Source organism: Periplaneta americana, chromosome 5 (genome assembly GCF_040183065.1).
Source record: "Periplaneta americana isolate PAMFEO1 chromosome 5, P.americana_PAMFEO1_priV1, whole genome shotgun sequence".
NCBI classification, from domain to species: Eukaryota; Metazoa; Arthropoda; class Insecta; order Blattodea; family Blattidae; genus Periplaneta; species Periplaneta americana.
In genome coordinates this window covers 73874459-73898082 of record NC_091121.1, presented here as the reverse complement: position 1 = coordinate 73898082, position 23624 = coordinate 73874459, and the positions used below count along the sequence as shown (strand labels likewise).

Below are 23624 nucleotides of genomic sequence, written 5' to 3'. Positions count from 1 at the left end.
AACGGGAATTTATAAAATCATATGTTTATACATAACAATGCATCGTAAATAATCAATATTATGGCAATACTCTAAGTCAATTGCAAATCAACAAATGTATAATGTATGTGAGGTACACATTTCACGCGGAATATGAATGAACAAGCTGACCGGTAATTCCCTCAATGAAATGTTTAATTTGAAGATATGCGTTCTAAGGCCATTCAGTTATGACAGGAATGTTAAGTGGAAAGATCTGTAAATTCATTCACAACCCATCATACTCCGCAAAACCCACCATTTACAGTCCATGTATAATTCCAATTTACCACTTGGTACATTAAAACGCAAGCTTCTCGTGTTGGATTAGTTTATACAATTTATACACTATTCAGAACTCAATTATATTGCTCTTCACGAAATGAGTCGGCTGTAATCAGACTCTAGAGCAGTGGTATTCAACCTGCGGCCCGCGGGCCGCATGCGGTCCTTTGCTTTAATTTTGGCGGCCCGCAAACAAATACTAATTTTAACTAAAACGAAATTCTTAGAGTAAACAGTTATTATGGTATACCGGTACTGCGAATATGAAAACATGATGTTCCATACATTAGTTCAAAAAACAGTGACCAGAATGAACACAAAAGGTTGAAGACCACTGCTCTAGAGCATGTGGGGGTGTAAAATTTACGCATGAGAGTGAACAAGGTACAGGGTTATTCTAAATTAATTATCCAAAAGTAAACCTTGAGAATATACCAAGTCAAAAACTATTTGAAAGAGTTAAAGTTCTTTTAAAATATTCCTAAGCTCAAATGGTTTATCCAGTAGGCCTACGTCAGAGTGAATTAGTCAGTGGGTAAGTGGATGAGTGAGTGAGTGAGTACACCCTGTACGTAAGTGGTCAGCCTTTTAGTCTAGTGGTTAGCGACACTGGCGTCTAACTATTCGATTCCCGACTCTGCCAAGACATTCTTCCTTGTTTAGGGATTGTTCCTTGGTATGTTTGATCTGGGTGTCTATGTTCTCTTTAGATGTAAATTATATTTAGATGAATGTAAGTGTTAGGGAGGGACTGGCGCACCCTACCAAAAATCTGCTAAGAATATGCTCTTATCTACTTGCGGGATCAACAGGACTTGTATGTATGTATATATGTATGTATGTATGTTTGTTTGTATGTTATGTACAGATACGGAATTAAAATTTGGAGAGAGTCTTGATGGGAGTCCATCTGTATATAGGCAACAATTTCTCACGACTGTCCACAAGTAGCATATATACAGGGGATCTTGTTTACTGCACATGCGTAGTGTGTTGTAAGCGAAACTCATACAATAAGGGAGCTCCAAATTTTATTTCCACATCTGTACATGTTCGTAGGTAAAGCTAGATGCAGAATTCTCACAATAATGTGATTCGATTGTCGGTAGATTTTGTAATATTTGGAAATGAGAGAGATTTCATATACCGATGTCGATTTATCCTGTAATTCACATTCATTTATTTCGGTATCACCTCGAAAGAACCGCTTTAATTTAAAAATATATTAAATGAATGGTTAAATAATGGCAATGATAATAATGATATTAATAATAATCATCACCGTCATAATCATCATCAATATCATCCTCACAAGTTGTAATCCTTCGAAAAACTGTTATGGTCTACAAAAGATTTTTTCCACCGTTTCTTAGGACGTCCTAACGACCTTTTTCCTGTTGAATTATAATTCAGGATTGCTTTTGGTATTCTGTTGTTTGACATTCGATTTACATGTTGGAGTCAATTAGTTTGATATTGATGTATTCCATCTAGAACAGGTATCATTTTGAGCTCGTTCAAGACATTCTCATTTCTTTCCTGTCCCATTTCGTATAACCTGCTGTGCGATGCATGAATTTCATTTCACTGGCAGTAACCCGATTTTCATCACGTCTCCGAAAAGTCCAGGCCTTACTGGCATAACATAAAACAGGTCTCGCCAACGTTTTATAGAATGATACTTACTTAGTACTTACAAATGGCTTTTAAGGAACCCGGAGGTTCACTGCCGCCCTCACATAGGCCTGCCATCGGTCCCTATCCTGAGCAAGATTAATCCAGTCCCTACCACCATATTCCATCACCCCCAAATCTATTTTAATATTATCCTCCCATCTACGCCTTGGCCTCCCCAAAGATCTTTTCTCCTCAAGTCTTTCAACTAACACTCTATATGCATTCCTAGATTCAATCATACGTGCTACATGCCCTGCCCATCTCTAACGTTTGGATTTAATTTCCTAATAATAATAATAATAATAATAATAATAATAATAATAATAATAATAATAATAATAACCATTTGGCCACTTCCATTTCTCAAAATTATTAGAAAACAGAATATTGATAACTGGGACTCTTTAATCATGTTCTCGGTTTCCACAGAAACGTCACTTGGATACATTATGTAGAACATACAGTAATATAAAGGAAAAGCATTCGGTCTCTAACAAAGGGGTCTAAATGTTTAGTTCCTGACAGAAAAGGAGCCCAGCGTCACAACTACAATTAAACCTGGTATAGATTTCATTGCCCTACATAAATTTTAATCCAGACATCGTTCAATGTTGGTATATTCTTGCTTCACAGATCCTGGCGGCGCTGGCGGTATCGCTGGGCCCCTTCGCCGCCGGTTTGGGCAAGGGGTACAGCTCGCCGGCCGTGGACTCGCTGAAGGAGCAGCAGCATCGCTTCCCGGCGGCCGTGTCCAACGCGTCGAGCGGCATCTTCTCGGTGAGCGAGCAGCAAGCCTCGTGGGTGGCCAGTCTCTCGCTGCTGGGAGCCTTTTTCGGGGGCATGCTGGGCGGCCTGGCTATGCGCTTCGGCCGGAAGAGGGTGCTGCTCATCACCTCGCTGCCCTTCTCCGCGTCATGGCTCATGACCGTGTTCGCTAGCAGTGTGGAGATGATGTTCGCCACGGCCTTCGTGGGGGGCTTCTGCTGCGCCATTGTGCTCGTGGTCACGCAGGTAATAAGATAACATTCACAATCTTCCAGCGTGAAACTGCATTCAATATCAGTTCTACAGTGCGTATACTAACTGGCTCCGCAGTGAAGCAAGCGACAGTATTCGATGTAAAGTTGATACTGTGTAGCGCATGGTTTCGACACGTAGGAATATTACAACTCCTCTCTCCTACCTTCCACCATTCAATGCGGCCAAGGTCATTGACTCTACCTGCACGATACCAACACAACTGCTCGAGTCCCTGCGTTCTGCTTGCCACTTCTCCTGCGGAGCCAGTTAGTATACGCACTGTACCTCCTGTCCTGCGATGTGTCTCGTTTCCGGTTACAGATCCATGGGAAGAAGTGTCGTTCAGCTCTCACAGAAATGTGAGAAGTTGTCTATGCTCTATTTAATACTGTATGTACATACAAGTGTAACGCTAACATCGGGACTCTGATTGGATCTACAGCGTATTAATCAGACATACCCGTTACAGGGTGTGAGGTAGCACAAGGCAGTTCTCCCAAACGGATTCAACTTCAACAAGAGTTCTTCTGAAAAAAGTAGACCCTACTTCCGAAATACGACGACTTCACATTCATTACTTGTTAACCGAGCGCTTAGTATGTTTTACTAAATGTCTTATGTCCATCCTGTATTATCTTTAGGGATGATCCTGCGCCATGCCATGCAAAATAAAGTGGCATCAATGCAAAATCATCGGCGATCACTCTTTCGCCCAGGCTTTCTCCTAGAGACTGCAAAATCACAGACCAGTGTAACGAAGTCTCTGAAAGATTTCTGCAAGCCTCGTAGAACTACTGGCAAACGCGAAAGAATGTTTGTTAGCCTTCCGCCATGTGACAAGATATTTTGTGTCGTATAACTTGTGAATACGTTAGCTGATGATGAATATGAAGAAATATGTTCAAAACCAGAAGTCCCAATAACTGTTAAAATAATAATATTCATCAACTGATAATTTCATCATTTCAAATAATAACGTGAACTCGTGATAACAATAACATATTCTAAAATTACTCCAGATTCAGAAATATAATTTTATCTATGGTAGGTCCTCTTAAGTAAACATGATAGGCACTAGGATTGCCAACTGTTTTTTGAAGAAAATACGGGAGACTAAGCGAACTACAATATTTCAATAGAAAATTGACAAATTATTCATTTCAGTTAGCGGTACTAAAATACAGCTATATTCTACACTTAGGCAGTTAGACTTAAATTAAGAATATTTTTAGGTATTTTGGTTCGCATAATAGTTTCAAACAAATTGTAAAAATTCACTACATGAGTAGTTAAAGTTAACTGTGATTTGCAGTTCTGATTTAATTAGATGCTCCTGTTTCGACATCTGTTCACTTTTTCATACGGAAAGCCACTCTCTGCATGAGCTTTGCTGCCTGGTATGCTTACAGCACAACTCACTAGTTTTTTTTTTTTTGGTCTAAATTTGTAACTCTCACATTGTTTGACTTTAAACTACCGAGCCCTGAAACTATTTCTGGCAAGTATTACTTTATACAGAAATTGCACATTTCAAGGCATCTCTAGAGCAACAGAATCCATCGTATAAGTCACCTTCATTCACGGAAAACCTAAATGTTTCAAATAGATTTTTACATTATACAAAAATAAGGGAGAAAAATACTCGAGGAGAAGAAAGGGCTAAATACGGGAGATTCCGAGAAATACGGGAGGGTTGGCAACCCGAATAGGCACAGACCTACTGCTGTTGGTACTCGTGCTGTCCGAGTACTTACTGTGAGTTCTTTCTACTACTGTTATTCCGCCAGTATATATTTTTTCGTCTTAAATCTCTATCGTAAATAAATTATACTTCACACTCAAACTTTTAATTTTCTTTATATAAATACAGACCTAAGTCTATATACAACTCTAAGCTGTGGCTTAACCGGTACAGAATCAGGTTATAAATATAACGGAATCGAATTAGACTGAGGGAGAACTGGATGTGTGTACTTCATTTTTATCCTGTGTTCTCTTAAGAAGTAGCTTCGTACTATGGTAACCATCTAGCAGGGTGTGAATGTGAGGCTCCAAATTCCTTACCAGAGTGACAACGGAACGTGCCAAAAGGCCTTAATTATTCAAGAAGAATATGATGGTTGTGATGGCGGTGACGAAAATATAACATGTACTTACAGTACATTATAGGCATATTACATGTCAAATAACAACGATTAAAATTGCTTGAAGTACAAAATTATTTAAAATTATGAATGAAAACACGTCACTGCATGTGCTTGTCTATCAATGTCAAAGCGGCACTACCACCGTCAGCATAATTAGGATGACAGGCGATTACCGGATAAAAAATCCATGAAACAACCTGGACATAGGCCTGACGGCTTACAATGAAAAATCAATATATGGAAGCTTATAGTAATATCTGCACATGGATTAATGGACAGACAGATTAAATTATTCGAGGACCGTAGTCAAAGCCGTTTGTAAAACTCGAAATTACAGTACGGTATCCAAAGTATTTCGTATCCACCAATTTTCACGTAGTAATGCGTTTACCTGTAATTTATTGTAGATATCCTTTATTCCAGGTAATTTTTATACATATGATGTACCAAATGAAAAATAGCCTTTTCTTAAACCGTTAAGACATTTTCGACCTTCCACCTAGTTTGAATGACATTATACCCAATGTCTCATTATTAAATAATAAAGCGTCCTCAGTGATCTAGGTTTTATCAAGTTTAAAACTGGATCCGAAACTCTCGGGTTAAAATCCGACCGAAAGCGATGCATTTTTAAGAAATATAATATTTATGATACACAAGTGTTAAAAATGGCACTTTATTTTTCGAGAGGGATGTAGGGATGTTTGCGAAACGAGGCTGCAGGAAAATGTACCAAGTCTACAAACAAAATAAAATCGTTTTTAACATGTGTCGTACACTATTTTTCAGACAGCTGTTCAACATTCATGAATACATTAGATAATTTAATAATTGATTTACATATTACATTACTTGAAATTTCGCATGCGTCCATCGATGAGGAAATTATGAACAGTCGTTAGAGCATCAATAGACATGACAGATTTGGCACTGAATACCACCTGGCAGTAAATTTATGAAACATTATGGCTGGTGTTCGAAAATGAATACAATAATTCTGAAAGTGAATCGGAAGAAATAAATGAAGCTGCAGGAGAGTAATATTTGAATTATTACTAGCAATAACAAAGGAAGTAGTATGATACATCATACAACTGGTTTGTGGAATAGTGCAAGATAAAGAATGTTCAGATAATAATTACAGTGAAAAGATTCTTCCCACTCATTCAGACGATGTTTCAAACCCTAATTTACTTCCTGCAAATTATGACAAGTGTTTTATAGTCAGAGTGTCCAATTAATACCCAGGCGCAAGGCTTTGTGTTGGATATATCTTTTTTACACGCATTAATCAAGCGGTGTTGTCACATTTTCGTTCCAAAGATAATTCCTGGTTACAATTATTTTATACCGACATTAATACACAGGTTTCTATCACCACCAATCACAGTGAATAAATTTTAAGGTATAAGATTACTTTTAATTAAAACTGAAATTAAAATTATTAACTTATTTCGGCATCAATCAACTTCAGATACGACAACATTGTAGTTTACTCCACGTGGAGTAGGTATAAGAACGTCAATTACGATAGCTAACGTAGACATAATGTTACCGCTTCTTGTGATTGGAGCGGCATCTGAGAAATCCTAATCAATAAACAAACTCTTATCTCATCTCTTCAAAAGAAAGCGTCCTCTTTGACACGGCCTGGGTATTAAATGAACGCTCGAACTATACTAGTAGTGTTGCCACACAAGGAATTTCTATAAGCAACTGAAAAAATTGCAGCATGAATATTTATACGTTACAATTTCTTAAAACACGTGCTAAGAAGTTGTGGTTATCAAGTGAAATTGACATCTCACAAAGAAACACTAAAATCATACAACTGTAAACTCATTCACTCAGTGTAGAACTGACTGAATTACTGCTGAACAGAGAAGGCACTCGAATGACTGTATCTTGACCTTGCCGGCTGGCGACACGTTCGCACCCGATAGCAGATTCACAAAAGAATAAGCGCAATGAATATGACGATTAATCTATTACCACCACAAACGCGCTTGCCATTATTAATATTGCTAAACAAGTTCGTGTAAGCTTATAAAGCAGTTCAGTAATGAGGGCGATTTTTGTCTGTGTGCTTCAGGTGTACATCAGCGAGATCTCTGTGCCAGACATCCGCGGCTGTCTCAGCGCCGTGCTCAAGATCGTGGGTCACATCGGAATGCTCATTAGCTTCGCAGTGGGAGCGTACCTGGACTGGAGGCAGCTAGCAATGGTGGTTGCCATCGCGCCCATCATGCTATTCGCCACAGTTCTTTACATCCCTGAGACACCCAGCTACCTGGTGCTCGTGGGCAGGGATGAAGAAGCGGCCCGATCCCTGCAATGGCTTCGTGGTCCCGAGATCGACGTGGGGCACGAGATTGCCACTATCCGCACCAACATAATCGCCAGCAGGCAGTATCACGACGGCTGTCGCAACACCTTCACCACCATCACCTCGAGACTGCTTCGCCCCGTCCTCACCACTTGTGGACTCATGTTCTTCCAGCGCTTCTCTGGCGCCACGGCCTTCAACTTCTATGCTGTATCTATCTTCAGGCAGACTGGATGCATGAATCCACACGGCGGTGCTGTCGCAGTTGGCTTCGTTCAACTATTGGCCTCCTGCGTCTCCGGACTTCTCATAGACATCGTCGGCCGTCTACCACTGCTCATAGCTAGCAGCATGTTCATGTCGATGGCTCTAGCAGGATTCGGCTCGTTTGCCTACTATGAAGATGTCCACAAGGAGCATCGCAATGGATGTCTCATAGCAGCCCAGCATGATTGGATACCCCTGCTGTGCGTTCTCGTCTTCACCGTGGCGTTTTCCTTGGGAATCAGCCCCATATCATGGCTGCTCATCGGCGAGCTGTTCCCGCTGGAGTACCGCGGTTTGGGCAGCGCTCTCGCAACTTCCTTCAGTTATGTTTGTGCTTTCGTCGGAGTGAAAACCTTCGTGGACTTCCAACAAGTATTAGGCTTACACGGTGCATATTGGTTATATGCGGCCATTTCTGTCGGAGGACTCTGTTTTGTGGTGTGCTTTGTGCCAGAGACGAAAGGACGAGACTTGGATGAAATGCATCCCAAGTACACGCATACGTAATGGGACACTATTTTGTTGCGTGTGAAGCGACTACTAGTTTCAAAAGAAATGTGTCTGCAATGAATGGTCTCAACGGAATGTGCAATTCTCACTACGTATTATTTTCTCATCCCCGGTATAAAATGTAGTTTAAATCAATTTGGTGCCTTGGATGTCGAATGTGGGTGCAATGTGAGAAAGAGAAAGTACGACAATCCAAGCGAAAAGACTAAAGTCAGGTTTACCAACATAAATTGTTGCAAGAGAATGTGTGCTAGAGTAATTTTCGAAGGGTCACAACGAAACATGTCAATAGGTATGCTCTGGTAAGATGAATAACAACAGCCTATTGAGAAGGATTAGGTGTAGGCCTAAGTCTGGTATGTAATGGACAGTGAACTGTCTTTTTTTTTTTTTCATAATGTACCTGTATTTCTTAACCTGATGAAATTGGTATTTATGCTAATCATTAAGGCAGCGTAAATAAATATTATAGTAATTTGTGACGTTCTGTAATAATAGTGTCATTGCCAGTGGACAATTCTTTGTACTGTGAACAGTAAACTAATCGTCAGCCAAAACGACATGTAAATATCGTAAACATGACACTATTCTAGACTTGTGCCTAACATTGCTTATACCAATATGAACCAGTATACTGAAATATTTTATGTAAAACTGGTGGTAAGTAAAATTAAAACTTCCAAAAGACAATAACAATAGCACATATTGATTTGCTTTGTCTACACTCAGGTAGGTGACTGAAGCGTGTTCTGGGGTAATGAAGTTCGATACTTTAACAAATCTGTGGTTCCAAGGCGAAAGGTGACAATATTTGGTGAAAATGAGATCTTGCGATTGTTATGCATCCTGATGGAACCTTTGTTGTTGACATACATATCTGTATTATTTTTCTCTCTAACCAGTTGTTATGAAACATGATCCATATGATTTTATATGGTCGTTTAAACTTTAAGTGCCCGCTCTTGAAAAACTGCTAGAAATAACATCACATTTTGCCTTGGGGCCTCAGAAATAAAACCCTATAACGAGGTAGGCAGGTCAAGTTCTTGAAATTTCTCTTACCCTCATTCACAACAGATATCAGAAACATACCTTCAGAATTCTATCGCCAGTTAAATGTTACACAGGTACATTTCTTATTTTGCATACATCCGAGTTGACTCTTTGTACAGCATAATAAGAACTCGAAGAGCCCGAAGTGAAGGTTGGGTAGAAGCGGGATTTTTCATCAGCCATGACTTCTAAACAGTTTCAGGTCGACTCAATGTCTAATAAATTGTTTAGTCCTGATGTTCAGTAAGCACAGAAGTTCTACTTTCACTATCTAAAAATGAGATGAATCTGCGGTGGCTGAATGGTCAGACCTTCAGACTGTCACGCAGGCGGCCCGGGTTCGATTCTCGGTCAGGTCTGGGATTTTTTCATTGAAAAAATCCATAGTGACACTCGTGGCGGACAAGGTCGCAGTTGGGGTTTCTCCCCAAATTAGGCATTTACATCATTCCGTGACTATTACTCCATTTCATTATCATTCCATAGCGTTCCCTGAACGCAGGGCGGTGATGCATGGAGGGGGTTGGCCTAGAGACGAGTGGGGTTGCCTGCTCGAAACCTGGACCAGAGAACCTTAGTGTGGTCGGCAGGTGTGGGTTGGGATTTGAACAAGGTCGCAGTGTGGGCCGTAATGCCTCCCTCCGTTAAATTCAATTCAAATTCAATCTCAAAATGAGAGGAAACATGCTATATTCTGTATATTATAAATTAAAACAAATTTTAAAAAATGTAGCAAATTCACCCATGAAACTGCAATTAATAATTGTAATGTCTAGGAATATAGGAATATTAGAATATTCTTAAATATATATTTCCTTGTATAACATAAAGAAGACCATTAGAACATCCAATTAAGAATGCAAAAGCACTCTCTGAAAAATCAAAAAGAAAAATCACAAGCTTCAAAAGCTGAAATGGAGAACACGTTACCACATTCCCCAAGAAACCAAATTCATATAACTGTATGAAAAAAGTGCGGACTTCATAACCATGGAAATCTCAGAAATTGATGCCGATGCCTTAGTATTCCGATGCCATCAAAGAAGCAAGCAATATAATGAAATACCGGTACATACAATTTTTATTTAAATTTACTAAACATATTATGTGAAATTGAATAACTTTAATTACTTCTGAAATAAATTACATTAAGACGAACGTGAATAACGCGCAGAATAATTAGAGATTCTACACATCAGGCTTTCTTAACAAGACAAGACCTACTGCCCATTATATACCAGACTTCGTTAAAACTTTCCATCCACACAAACTCCAATACAGTTCACCAATTATTATTTCATGTTAGTGCATTTATAAGTTTTATATAATTTCATGTGAATAGAATTATGTTACTTTTAAATATAAATTTGTAAACTTAATTTTTATTGTTGGATTCAACAGAAGAAAAAAATAGATGAATGTTTGGGAGAAAACAAGAATGTTCTGGTGAAACCCAAGGACTTTCACTAACTTTATACTATAGTATATACTTCCATTATTATATAAAGGATTTTCATAGACACAACAACGTTACAAGTGTCGCATTACAATAACGTACATATAGAAACGGGATGTCAACCGGTATCGATTATTCGAGTCGTCGCAATGGTTTCTAGTATCGATATATACGTTTCAACGAAGAAACGTTAACATTCCTTTCTCAAAAATGTACTGTTATTACTGTCATACCATTTATTAACTAAACATAGATTTCATACATTCAGATAACATCACAGCATATTTAGCTAAATGAAATCTGTATTTATAATTCAATTTATAGTCTTCCAATGACTATAATAAAGCATGTAATTCATAACGTGACATTATCATGTGTATAAAACACGTGTAAAATCTATTTTGATTGTATCCCAAACATTACGAAAGAATTATGGTTCTAGCAGATTTAAGTAATTCCTGTCACGATACCTACACACGCAACAAGGTCTAATCGCAACTAAGATTCACTATATGCTCTGGATATGCTTGTGACTAGTGTATGGTAACCTACAGTAATAAAATGAACAATTACTAATGTATCTGCACTCTGACAAAGAGAAAGCTCTTAAATTTTACCACAAGAATTTGTGAGAGAGAACTTTTCTTTCAAATTAAAAAGTGACAATAATTACATTGCAAGGTGTGTTGGAGGACTGCGAAAGAAATGGTTGAATTAACTGGTAGTAAATATAAGAGGATGAATGCAAGAGGAAGATCAGAAGGACGAGAATTGTTAAGAGTGCCAGGGCTCCATAATGGCTGTAGTGCCACGGGCGGTAGGAGTAACGATTACCCATGGTATTAGAATATTGTAAACTACTTAAATATTACTACTGTCACAAATTACATATCCTACTAGAACAGATAAATACAATTAATTTTATAAATCATATAATTTAAGTTAATGAAATCAATTAAGAGTATAATGCATTAATAAAAATACATTAAATTCGCTTAAAAGGCAGCCTATTTTGAAATTGCCTAGATACTCGTACTTTTCATTCAAATAACATTTCGGAGCTTTTTTCTTGAAATTGCAGAGATGGGTTGAGAGAGACAGAGTTTAAAACTGTAGACCTTCCATTTAAGAGAAATTAACAGCCGGACTCAGATCATTACGAGAATGCAAGTGGCGTAAGAGAAATTGTAAAATATTAAGACGATGATTTTATATGCGTAAGACAAAATTAGGTACAATGAAAGGGAAATCTACCTTGGCAAGTGTCAAAGAAGTGGGCAAATAAATCAAATTCGTTTATCTCTAATCCTTTTCTTGCCAACTTTCAATGTCACGTCTGGGAGTTATCGGTCATGAATTACACAAGACTCGCATTGAAAGACTATATAGTGAAAAGTTTCGTTTTCTCCTGTCTAAAGAGAATTTTAGTTTTAATCATGGATTGGAACTTCGACTAAAGCCTGAATATGAATATCTATGGATTTAGTAGTACAATGGTGTTGACTGAAGTGGGGTCTGGCGTTTGCTTGTGACGTGAATAATATTACAAAACAAATTTGTAGATTTCTCAATAAGAAACAACGTCATCAACGATGTCTCAAGCGGAACTCACGATTAAAAAAAATAAATTAAAAAACCCCACGAATAAGTAACACTTATAAATTTGGCACAAGCATAGTAATAGTTAGTGACAATTTTTGTATTCGACCATTGTGATGTTTTCAGCTTAAAGTTAATATATTTCATACCGTTTGACATCCCTGCGCCGTAGTATTAATGTATGTCAGCATGTGTAAGAATCAGTAGACGCCCGTACTCTGCGGGTTTTACTGCGAGTCTACAATCTGTACTCCGATATTGCATATGCTTGCCTTATCACTGTCAGAACAATGCATCGACACTCTTAACAGAGACAAAAGTTGAACCAGAAGCAATTCATTATTCGTAAAATTTCGCTGCAATTGGCAAAATCTGATAATTCACAATTCCTATTACATACAAATAATTGTATTTTCAATTACCAGGCAGCTGACATGCATGTGCACATGCAAAAGAACGTGGCTACATAACTCTTCACATAGGCAAGCATTCCCTGATCTTAAACTAGCCTACATTACATTCATGTGTTTAAATAACCAGTAAGACGCTTTTAAAATTGTATTTCTCTTAAAATGTATAGATGTTATCCTTCGCAATAATAAATATGAAGTAATATACAATGCAGTCATTTTATCTTTCCACGCTCACATGTGGGCAGCTGCGCTATCCGCTGCCGCTTTCGCTGTACTTCTGAGAGCGTGGAAAGATAAAGTGTATGCATTATATATTAAAATACATTCTACAGCAACGAGCATTTTCCGGAGTTAAGTATTATTAAAATATGTATTTTCAACATCAAAAACATTGCGTCAACAATGAATTTCGAATCATCGTCAATTTGGTTACTATGTTCGCAATTTGACAGAGATTTTCAGGTTTATACCCGGCCGAGGGCTGTGAAGTCTTTATCTTTATTCGGAAATGAAGTAACGATACGGATCTACTAGTGTATATTGATGACTTGTACAACAATTCTACCTGAATGAGAGGGTTTCAAGTGAAATGTATCTACCCTTTCTCTTACACGTCATCATCGTCTCTTATTTTCCCATATAAAGATGCATTTTGTTTTGAAGGTTAACTATAGGCCTTCCGTATGGAATTTACACAACAGATGTCTTTATAGAGACGTAAAATTTATTCTTAAACTGAATCCAGTACACGCATAGAAGTGTTTATTACTATTTCAACTAGAATTACCATATCTCTTATAGATCAGAGAATCAAAAATGTATTATCATCGAAAATGGCTTAAGGAAGTCTTGTACTAATACTTATTTCGATGACTATAGTTATATACTGTAACTTGTATCCATATGCCTAGATAACAAGAAAATAAATATTTGTATCTCATAAGTTTAAAGTTTTACCATTTTTATGGCGTCCGAGCCAAGGAATTTTAAAATTACTCTAACTTTATCAGAACGATGAAATTAATCAAGAATAGATATATAAATTTAGACAGATTCTTTGATTGCTTGAGGTAAGGAAAGAACTTCTATTCTTGACGTGAAAAAGAATATTCTTTATACGCAACTTACATTTGTAAGCAAACCTTTATAAAGAGACGTTTATCACTTTAGATTTGACACAGCAGTCTTCAAAAGAATAAAAAATAACATACAAGCGTTTTACAGCAAACACATATCTACGGTACATCAAGTTACATAGCTAAGATGTTTTATACTTATGATTGCGTTGGTTTTCAAATTTCTTGCAAGAAAAATCACTTTAGAAAGCTGATTAACATGTATTTCCCTATATGGAAGAGATATGAAAAAACACATTTATGTATAGCGCTAAATAATATATGAATATGCTTCACATGACTGTGATGTATTAAGCTTAACCATATTCACTGATGAAATACAAGTTAGCTATTACATAGGCCTATCTCTACTTCATTCTTTCATAACGACTTTGTCGCTTTCAGCTTTTCATATAGCCCTATATTTCACACTCCCAAGATATCACACCAGTTCTCATATTCGCACTTTAATTTCGAGGCAGTTTTCCCCTCTTGCAACATCCTACTTATTGCTTCTGGGAATCCACTTCCCTCAACACTTGTCATACATAGAGTTATCCTGCAATTTTCTCACACAGCCACGTCTAACACCTGTGCCGGAGAAGTTGCCTATATATCACGGCGATAATTTAATAAGAAAAATCACACTTTATACAGTATTTACATTTTAATCTCTTATTATTCGTGTTCTGCATCGTAGCTGCGTTGTATAGGGCTAAAGGCCTCATGCCTTGGGCTAGCGATACGGAATAAGCGCAGGTAGAGACGTAAGAAATTTCCTCATTAAATTTCGGCAAGTGTATCAGAAAAGTGAATATGGGGTCTCATAAACAAACTACAATGTACTATAAAGGGATCATCGTCGCGTCTGTGGCTACAGTACTAGCGCGCTGGCCTGCCATCCAGGCGGCCTGGGTTCAATCCCCGGTCCGGTGAGGGTGAAATTTGTGGTGGACACAACAGACGTTGCTTGGAATTTTTTCTCGGGATATTCCCACTTCCGCCTCATTTTATCTGGGACTTTTTCTCGAGGTACTTCCACTTCCCCCTCATTTTATCTATCATCCAAAATAGTAAAAATAGGCTGGGGTTATGTCTGAGGCTCTGGGTTCGGGTGCGTCAGTAATGATGTGACCTTAGCTGCAGGGTTCACGAAGAATAGCACGCCTGTCAGCGTCGGATTCACGAATTCCATCCGGACCATCCGTTGGACTTAGACAATCATCGCATATAGTGCGGACTAAGAGCCTAAACGGTCGGAGTGCAAGAATCCATTCCGGATCCAGCCCTCGTGACATTAATCATTCAATATCAGTTATTCACTGGATGAACAGTTTACCTCTGCTGAGGCTTGTGAACCCGAGGCCAGCAGTCATCTGATCGGCGTTAGCCCTTCACGGGCTGTTGCGTCACGGACGGATATATTTGTACGTAACACACGAAACAGACCACAGTCGAACTAAAATTAAAATAAATCACAATGCATTTACATTACAAAGCTTTTTGTATTTCGACATCATTGTGAGTACGAACTCGGGAAGCTTACTTTTTCTTTTTTTTTTTTTCTTTTTCATTTTCTGTCATTATTCCAACAATTCACTAATTATCACCAACCTACCATCACCATAATGCTGGTTTTCCACGATGGGTACCGACTGTAAATTATGGCTAGTACAAGTGACTTTATGGTGGACAAGTACACAGCGTTGGGAGATTTTCTCTGCGTATTTCCATTTTTCGTCACCCCATTCCACTTTAATTCCCGCAAGCAATTAAGATAAAGAAAACCAACAAGAATGCAAGCTGAATAGCACATAAACGAAAAATCACTAAAACACGAAAAATAAATTCATTAACTTATGCCAGCTTATACCACAATTATATCCTTGGCACACTGTAAAATCTTCACGCGTGATTAGCTATTACAGATAAATGCAAAATTAGACAAAAATAAAGATAGAATTATTAGTACATTTTGTATTACTGTCAATATTTTTTTAGCCAAGTTTGTTTCTGCTACAATCCGAATACTTTAATTTTCCATTTAAGAAATAAAATTAAAGAAAATAATACCCATGTTTACAATTTCATATAATATGAACCATTCAATATATGTAGATTCCATTTTAAATACGGCTAAGATGGCGTATTTTTATATTTCTGCATGTGTTAGTACTGTATAATATACATTTTAAATATATCAATTTCGTACAAAAAGAATTCCAAATTTTCAAATCAATATATAAATTAATCATAATTGATTCGTCTTCTTTTGAGTGAAGATGAAAGGATGCATATGATATGTAGGCCTATGCCAAAAACAGGGATAAGCATATAGTCATATGCTGGATTATGAACAATCCAATCAATATTCATAAATGCTTTTTGTCTTAGTTACAACAGAATTTTTAAGATTATTTCAGTATCCACATTACCTTTATGTTGTTTCCCGATTGTTGCTTTTAGGGCAATCATAATCTCGAAAAGTAACAGTACGATTACAGATATTTCATACAGTATGCCAAACTTTTGTCTCTTCAGAGTACCGATGCAGGGTTCAAGTGTTTTTTTGGCAGTTGAACATAAACGACAATAACACGAGCCCAGCAGCTCGGTCAATTTCTGCTGACAATAATATTAGTTAGAATCCTATACAAGAGGCAGCAGCCTACATTTAGAAAAAGGCTCTCAGATCAAACTAGAGCTAATATTTTCATCTTATAATAGGATCAGAATTGCAGTTGTCGAACAATTTATCATCACTATCATCATCATCATCATCATCATCATCGTCATCGCATCATCACGGTGAAGCAAATAAGCCCAATTCTTGCACAAATTCTAATAGATTTATTACATACGTAGCGAATAGACTGTATAAAAACAAGATACAATCATTATGAACTTTGTAGGCCTATACTAATTATGGGCATTAGAGTAATTTTTGATTCACAATATATTATATATAGCGATTAAACATTTTAATTACATATTCAAACTGGCGACTTCCAAATCTGTTAAAAGATAAATATCTTTAAGGTCAATTTAGAATGACAATAATACCACATAAACATGTAAACACACAGAAATAACAACCCAAGACTGTTTTTTTTTTTTTTAAATTAAAGTATACGGACTTGTGATAACTCGCTGAAAGTACTCCTTGAGTTGTTGCAAACCATTTTGGCGGTTGAGAGAGAAAAGGAACCAACTTTTCATATTTTTCTTCGAAAGAACGAGACTTACACGCGCCTGCCAGGTACAAATGGATGCCATTTTGATTGTGGAGTATCTATTCTACAACTGTAATACTACATCTCGTAAACAAGTACTTAGTAGTTAATATTATACTTATCTCTTCAGAACTTGAAATTTCGAACATCGAATTTCAAACTTCTACATCTACACCAATTTTATTAATGTGGAATTTGAAAGCGTAAACCTAGATACAGAGTACGTTGTAAATGTTTTAATGCATATAAAACTCAAATTGAAAAGTGTCTTGCTTCCGTTTATCTCCTAACCTATGATATCTTATTTATTTGAATAAATTAAAGGTTGCATACGTACTTAAATCGTTACAATTAGGACATAACGTGAAATGAAATGTTATACTTCAAAATGGAATTTACTAGCGGCATACTGTGGTGTCGACGTCTTCAGACGTTTAAAAACATCACACACTTACTCGCTATTAGATTGTAAGTTTGAGGATGGAATATCGACAGAAGGATATAGATTTTTAGTGATAATAAACTTCTTAATGTGGATTCCTTCGGAAAGAAAGAAAAGCCGGTGATTTCGTGTTGTGCACTTAGTAGTAATGAGAGTAATTTTACGGCTGTCCCTGTCTCCCGCTGGATTCCTTCGGAAAGAAAGAAAAGCCGGTGATTTCGTGTTGTGCACTTAGTAGTAATGCGAGTAATTTTACGGCTGTCCCTGTCTCCCGCTGGATTCCTTCGGAAAGAAAGAAAAGCCGGTGATTTCGTGTTGTGCACTTAGTAGTAATGAGAGTAATTTTACGGCTGTCCCTGTCTCCCGCTGGATTCCTTCGGAAAGAAAGAAAAGCCGGTGATTTCGTGTTGTGCACTTAGTAGTAATGCGAGTAATTTTACGGCTGTCCTTGTCTCCCGCTGGATTCCTTCGGAAAGAAAGAAAAGCCGGTGATTTCGTGTTGTGCACTTAGTAGTAATGCGAGTAATTTTACGGCTGTCCCTGTCTCCCGCTTCTCAACTTTTAGGTCCTCCGGTTGTGCCAGTTATGTGCACTTATAAGACATAAAAGAGCACTTTCTCAAAAAGAAAGGGTAGGAATAAAAATTAACTTCTTACTATTTCTTGGCCGCCGAATCCTCTGCTTCATGGACAGATGTCTTTACAGGCTTGCGTCTCATGAGACTTCTGAGATATTAGTGAACAAATAGTGAACGACATGTAGACAATATTAAGATGGACACAATAGGTCAATATTCAGCAGTGTATGTAGGGCCTATTCCGTGCTAGACATCGGACTAGGAAAAATTACCGTCAGATAGACTCAGCATATCTATATAACATAATTTAACACATCGCATAAGATGTCAAATACGTCAGTCACGACGAAGTAATGAAAAAATTTACATCTCCACCATGCGGTCAATATTATAAGCATTTAATCAAGGCTATGGCAATTTTAAATTCTTTATGGGAGGATTATTCCTGAATGAAATCCAGTTAGCTCAGGCGATAGACAGAACTGGAACTACTTCAAAATGTGTGCAGATTTTACTTTTGTTAAAGGCAAAGAGCTAAAGTATTCTCATCACGTGACGACTCAAAGAGTCCCACAATCTAGTTCTTCCTCTTAGGTCAAAGAGAATACCTCTTTCTGCCGAGATTATGAAAGCAGGTTCGATCCCGGCTCAGGTCGATAGCATTTACGTGTGCTTAAATGTAACAGGCTCATGTCAGTAGATTTACTGGCATGTAAAAGAACTCATGCGAGACAAAATTCCGGCACATCGGCGACGCTGATACAACCTCCGCAGTTGCGAGCGTCGTTAAACCATAATTTAAAATTTATGTAAGCATAGTAACATCCCAGCACATATAAATAATAAACAATACATGAGTTCAAAAATAAAAAGAAAGTCGAAACAGAAAAATCTATAGACAAAATACTCATTATTAAACCCAACTGTCTCAAGGTTGATAAAGCAATAATATTTTTTTCAAATAAAATTCAAAATAAGCTGTACCTTCACACCATCGAAGGAACTTTACAGTATATAAGCAGAAAATAAGAGTATTTAATTACTTAAACGAATAATTTGGAGCCCTTAAAAAAGGAAAAGAATATGCACCTTAACAAATTTGCGATATTATGTAGTACAAACATTTAACTATTTTAATTAAATGTTATTTTATGATAACAGGCAATAAAATCTTTAATTAATTTGACATTTTTAAATAAAATTTGCATAAAATCTCTGTATGAAAGAAGAAAATCTGTCTTTCATTTATAGTTTCAATATTCCGATTTAATGGTGCAATATGGTTCAGTAAACAAATTCGAAACAGCACACTGTCGCAACAATTAACCACGTAATATCAGATCCGTCATATGTTACGAGTAACGATCTGGACAACATGATGACCTAATGGTCGGGAGTTTGGCGAGCCTTTGACATCATCGCACTCAGCATACATTAAATACATTTAGTACATTAAAGTAGAACTGAAGTTTCAACATCACATTCTGTGTCTGGTATTTACCGACATCGACATTTCAACACATATTGGATATTTCTTTCTAAACATCAAACCGGTGTGAATAACACGGACTGGAAGTAAAAGAAGTACATAGAACATTACATTTTTATTCACTCTTATGAAAAATGATTTACAGATGTAGAAACCAGCATATAGATAATTATACAGTATGGACACTTCACGTCGGTACTTTTGATGTAGCAGGACTGATTTCAATGACCTTCAAACCAGTTTGAGCGTGAGATTCTGCTTTCTCCCAGGAGTTGGCACTGACATCACACCAGCTAGCAGCCGACAAGCGGAAATATAACACATACAATTAATACATCTAGGTACATTACGTACTCAATAAAATAAATTGGACGGATGAAATAATAAATCCGTCATTAACTGTAATGTCTAGACTCTAGAGTTCCTTTATAATGAGAAGTGAGAGTTGACCCCGTCAACAATTTAAAATATGTAATGATTTGACAGCGCTGAAAATAGAAAAACAAAACTCGTATGAGAAGTAAAACCCTATACCTTTATTATTTTTTTTAATATTAAACGAATTTGATACATAATTTTATGATGTATTATATTAGGCTATTTTATAATATAATTTATTATATATAAATTATAAAAAATTATTATTACAACTAGTTTGTCACTGAGAAATAAGGAAAAGCTGTTAACTTGAATTTATTTGAAGCAAAGCGTTACTGGATTATGCAATAAGGTAGGCGATGTTTGGATCCTGTGTCTCAATTCTATACTCAATTATTTTCTTAGCATGTGCTCAATTACACTAACCTCTTGTGTTTGAAAGTGGAACTAAACGGCGGCACACAGAGAAACAAAATACAGGAAAATTCGCTCAGTGTCCATTCTATATAATCCCTATTCGCTGTAGAAACATCTCTAATCTGTTGATTTTGAATAATATATTATTATATATTTTTTAAATAAGTGGAAGCATTAAGTATAGCAATAAACTAATATAGTGTGTCTATTTTTTACAGATTAATTATCTCTTATACGAAAAATCTGAAATATTAATTTATTAATGCTTCGAAGTTTTAAATAATGACAATCTGCGGTTTACAATCTGTAATTTGCGTGGCATCAGTCACTCAAAACAAAGCAGCATAGAAGCCATCTTGGATACAAAAAGACTTCAACAGACTTTCCCAAGTTAAGCAACTTAGCTATATACGAGTAAAAAACGAAGGTACAGCAAACAGACTTCTACCTTGTCAATTATAGGTATACATTTCATATTTTAAATCACTTCGTCCCAGAGAAAGAACGAAGGAATTTGTTGTTCCTAGTTATGTCTATAATGTTTCAATTGCATGCACAATGTATTTGATATCGGAGTTTAAATTTGTGGGCCTAAGTGTTAATGTCTTCTCCTATCATTTTACCAATTTATAATCATTATCATCATAATTATTAACTGAAAACTTGCGTAATCACAACACGTTCTAGCCCGCTATGTGCACATAAAAATTACTGCTGCTTTGTAATTAAAAAAAAAACATAAAAACTAGATACCGTATCATACCTGTTTATTTGGTAACTAAATGACATGGCTAGTAGGCCTAAACATTGAAATTAGCAATAAATAAGAGAGAGAAATATCGACACAATATGACAGTTTTCCTATGAAATAATGAAATATAAGTCAAACTACACACATGCACACAAATTTATTTAACCCGAAACTTAAAACAATTTTGATATTTCACAACTAATTGAACCATTTTTGTCTTTGCTAGACTAAAAACCGCAAAAGTTACAAATAAATTTTATAATATGGTGAATGGATTTTTAGTTAAATTTTCATCAAATTTTTAAAACTGTTATAGCTAGGCCTATAAAATACTGCTTGAATTATTTACTCATTCAAACTGACTGGGATTATTTTTAAAATGTTGGAAAAGCATATGGGTGCACCTATGGCCTACTTGCATGTACTAACAAAACATTGAAGTTATAAGTGGTACATCAAACGAACGACGCGCGGCGCCACAAGGCAGAGCGCTGACAAGTGCTGTAAGTTCAATACGCCACCACAGTATGTCTGTCGGTAATTTCCATTCACTAAAACCAAAAACCACAGTTTCACATTACCGTGAATGGAAACCTTAACCGCCATACAATATATATCACGAGAACGAAATGCGGTATGCATTCATTACGAAAATAAGTCTTTTCACAGGCAAAATTGGCCATACAATTCATGGATACTAGCAGCAGTGGTTCTCTACGAAGTTCCCTCAATCAATGTAAATAAAGTACCAACAGCGAAATCATAACCATAAAAATGCAACGGAGTTTTGAGTACTGTATCACGCTTTATCACTTTAACATTTTTTAATCATAGTTTTAGATAGATATTTTATGTGCTTCATGAACTTGAGAACTAACAGGTTCTGAAAATGTCAGTATTTAACATTTCTTTAAATTACAAAATTCAGGAACGGTGAGACGAAAATATAGGGGTAGTGTAGTAATTGTGGAATGACAATGATCGAGGAAAGTGAATTACCAGAAGAAAATCTATTCTTCTATATCCACACTGTTTACAAAAAATGTTACAGAATCCTCCAAGAATGAAACTCTGGAGTCTATGGTTATAACCGGTCACCTGATATTCAGAGACGGTGGGGTGGAGATATGGTGATCAGAATAACTGTGAAAAGACACAGGTATGGGAAAGCGAATTACTGAGTTAAATGCCTGTCCTAGAGACGTTCCGTTCCTCACAATTCTCAAGTTAGGCCCCTAATTTTACTCATAGATTCTTAGCCAAGTACATAGACATCATTGATAAATAGGAAAATATTATATTCAGATTTATTATGTTTTAAATTTTCTAAGTGGAAATACATTTATAACAACTCCTACCGAATAACAATAACTGCTTGCCTAAAGAAAGAAAAAAACAAATAATTGTTAGAATGTTATTCGAAACAAAACTATGCTTGGCTCAAGATAAATGGTAGGGCTATAATGAAAATTATACCTTTTCACGTGCTCACGCAATAACTAAACTAACAGATTTTATGTGAAAACAGACGATGTCAAATTTCCACAATTACTTTCTTCCAAATTCCTTTATATTTGCAAATTCATATTTGCAAATTCACAATTCTCCCATCACAGTTTAGTCAACTTATGAGTCTGTGAGGATATAACTTGACGAAATAATGTAATGTATAATAGATGATCCACTGTACTTAACTCTTTGAATAAATTTTACGTTTTAAAGGTGCACTGATCTGTAAAGATTAAAGGAAATCAGTAACCGTGTGAACACAGTATCACCGTTATTGCACTAAAGAGGCCAACTAATTGAACACACAAGCGTTACTATTATTATGTAACGAAATATACTTAGAAATTTAGAACACATTAGTATATCGGAAATTTGTGCAAAATGCTGATAGTATGTTATTCATCGGTTAGAACGCCGCAACGCTGACACTGGCATCAATTTTAATTTCTCATTATGCGAAATATATAATAAGCAATGTGAAGCTGCAAAGAATAGAATTTTACGTTTTTACGGGAACTATTATTATTATTATTATTATTATTATTATTATTATTATTATTATTATTATTACTATTGTACATACAAGACCAGTTCAGTGGATATTCTCGTACGGCCTACCCGGCTGTATACCAACTTTTCTCTCTTTCGATTTATAAAACACATTAAAAACTGAATAATATCAAGGGAAAAATTGTTCCGGGTTCGGGTATCGAACCCGGGATACCTGAAAGCCAGATTTGCATGTTCAAAATTCTTTCATATATATTCTATACCGAATTAAAGGAGTTAATTGGCAAGTTATAGTAATGATTTATAACAGAATATTTTTCACATTTTTCCTCAATTAAATAAAAACTATACTTTTATCATCTGATTGAGCTTCTGGCTGATATGTACATCTATTATCAGGCAGTACATCTCACTTGACGATAGGCTATGTGT

At 36.4% G+C, this 23624-nt stretch overlaps 2 protein-coding genes across 3 annotated transcripts in view; one reads left to right on the top strand and one right to left on the bottom strand.

Annotated features, from left to right (window-relative positions):
* The window catches only part of LOC138699829 (facilitated trehalose transporter Tret1-like), a 397270-nt gene extending 374174 nt beyond the window's left edge, over positions 1-23096 (top strand). Inside the window, exons 3-4 of the mRNA XM_069826015.1 lie at positions 2614-2991; positions 7240-23096. Of these exons, the coding sequence (XP_069682116.1) occupies positions 2614-2991; positions 7240-8247 (1386 nt within the window). The 3' untranslated portion in view covers positions 8248-23096. The remainder of the gene's footprint in view (positions 1-2613; positions 2992-7239) is intronic.
* MED20 (Mediator complex subunit 20) overlaps positions 1-23624 on the bottom strand; it is a 635350-nt gene that overhangs the window by 598563 nt on the left and 13163 nt on the right. The window lies entirely within an intron of this gene.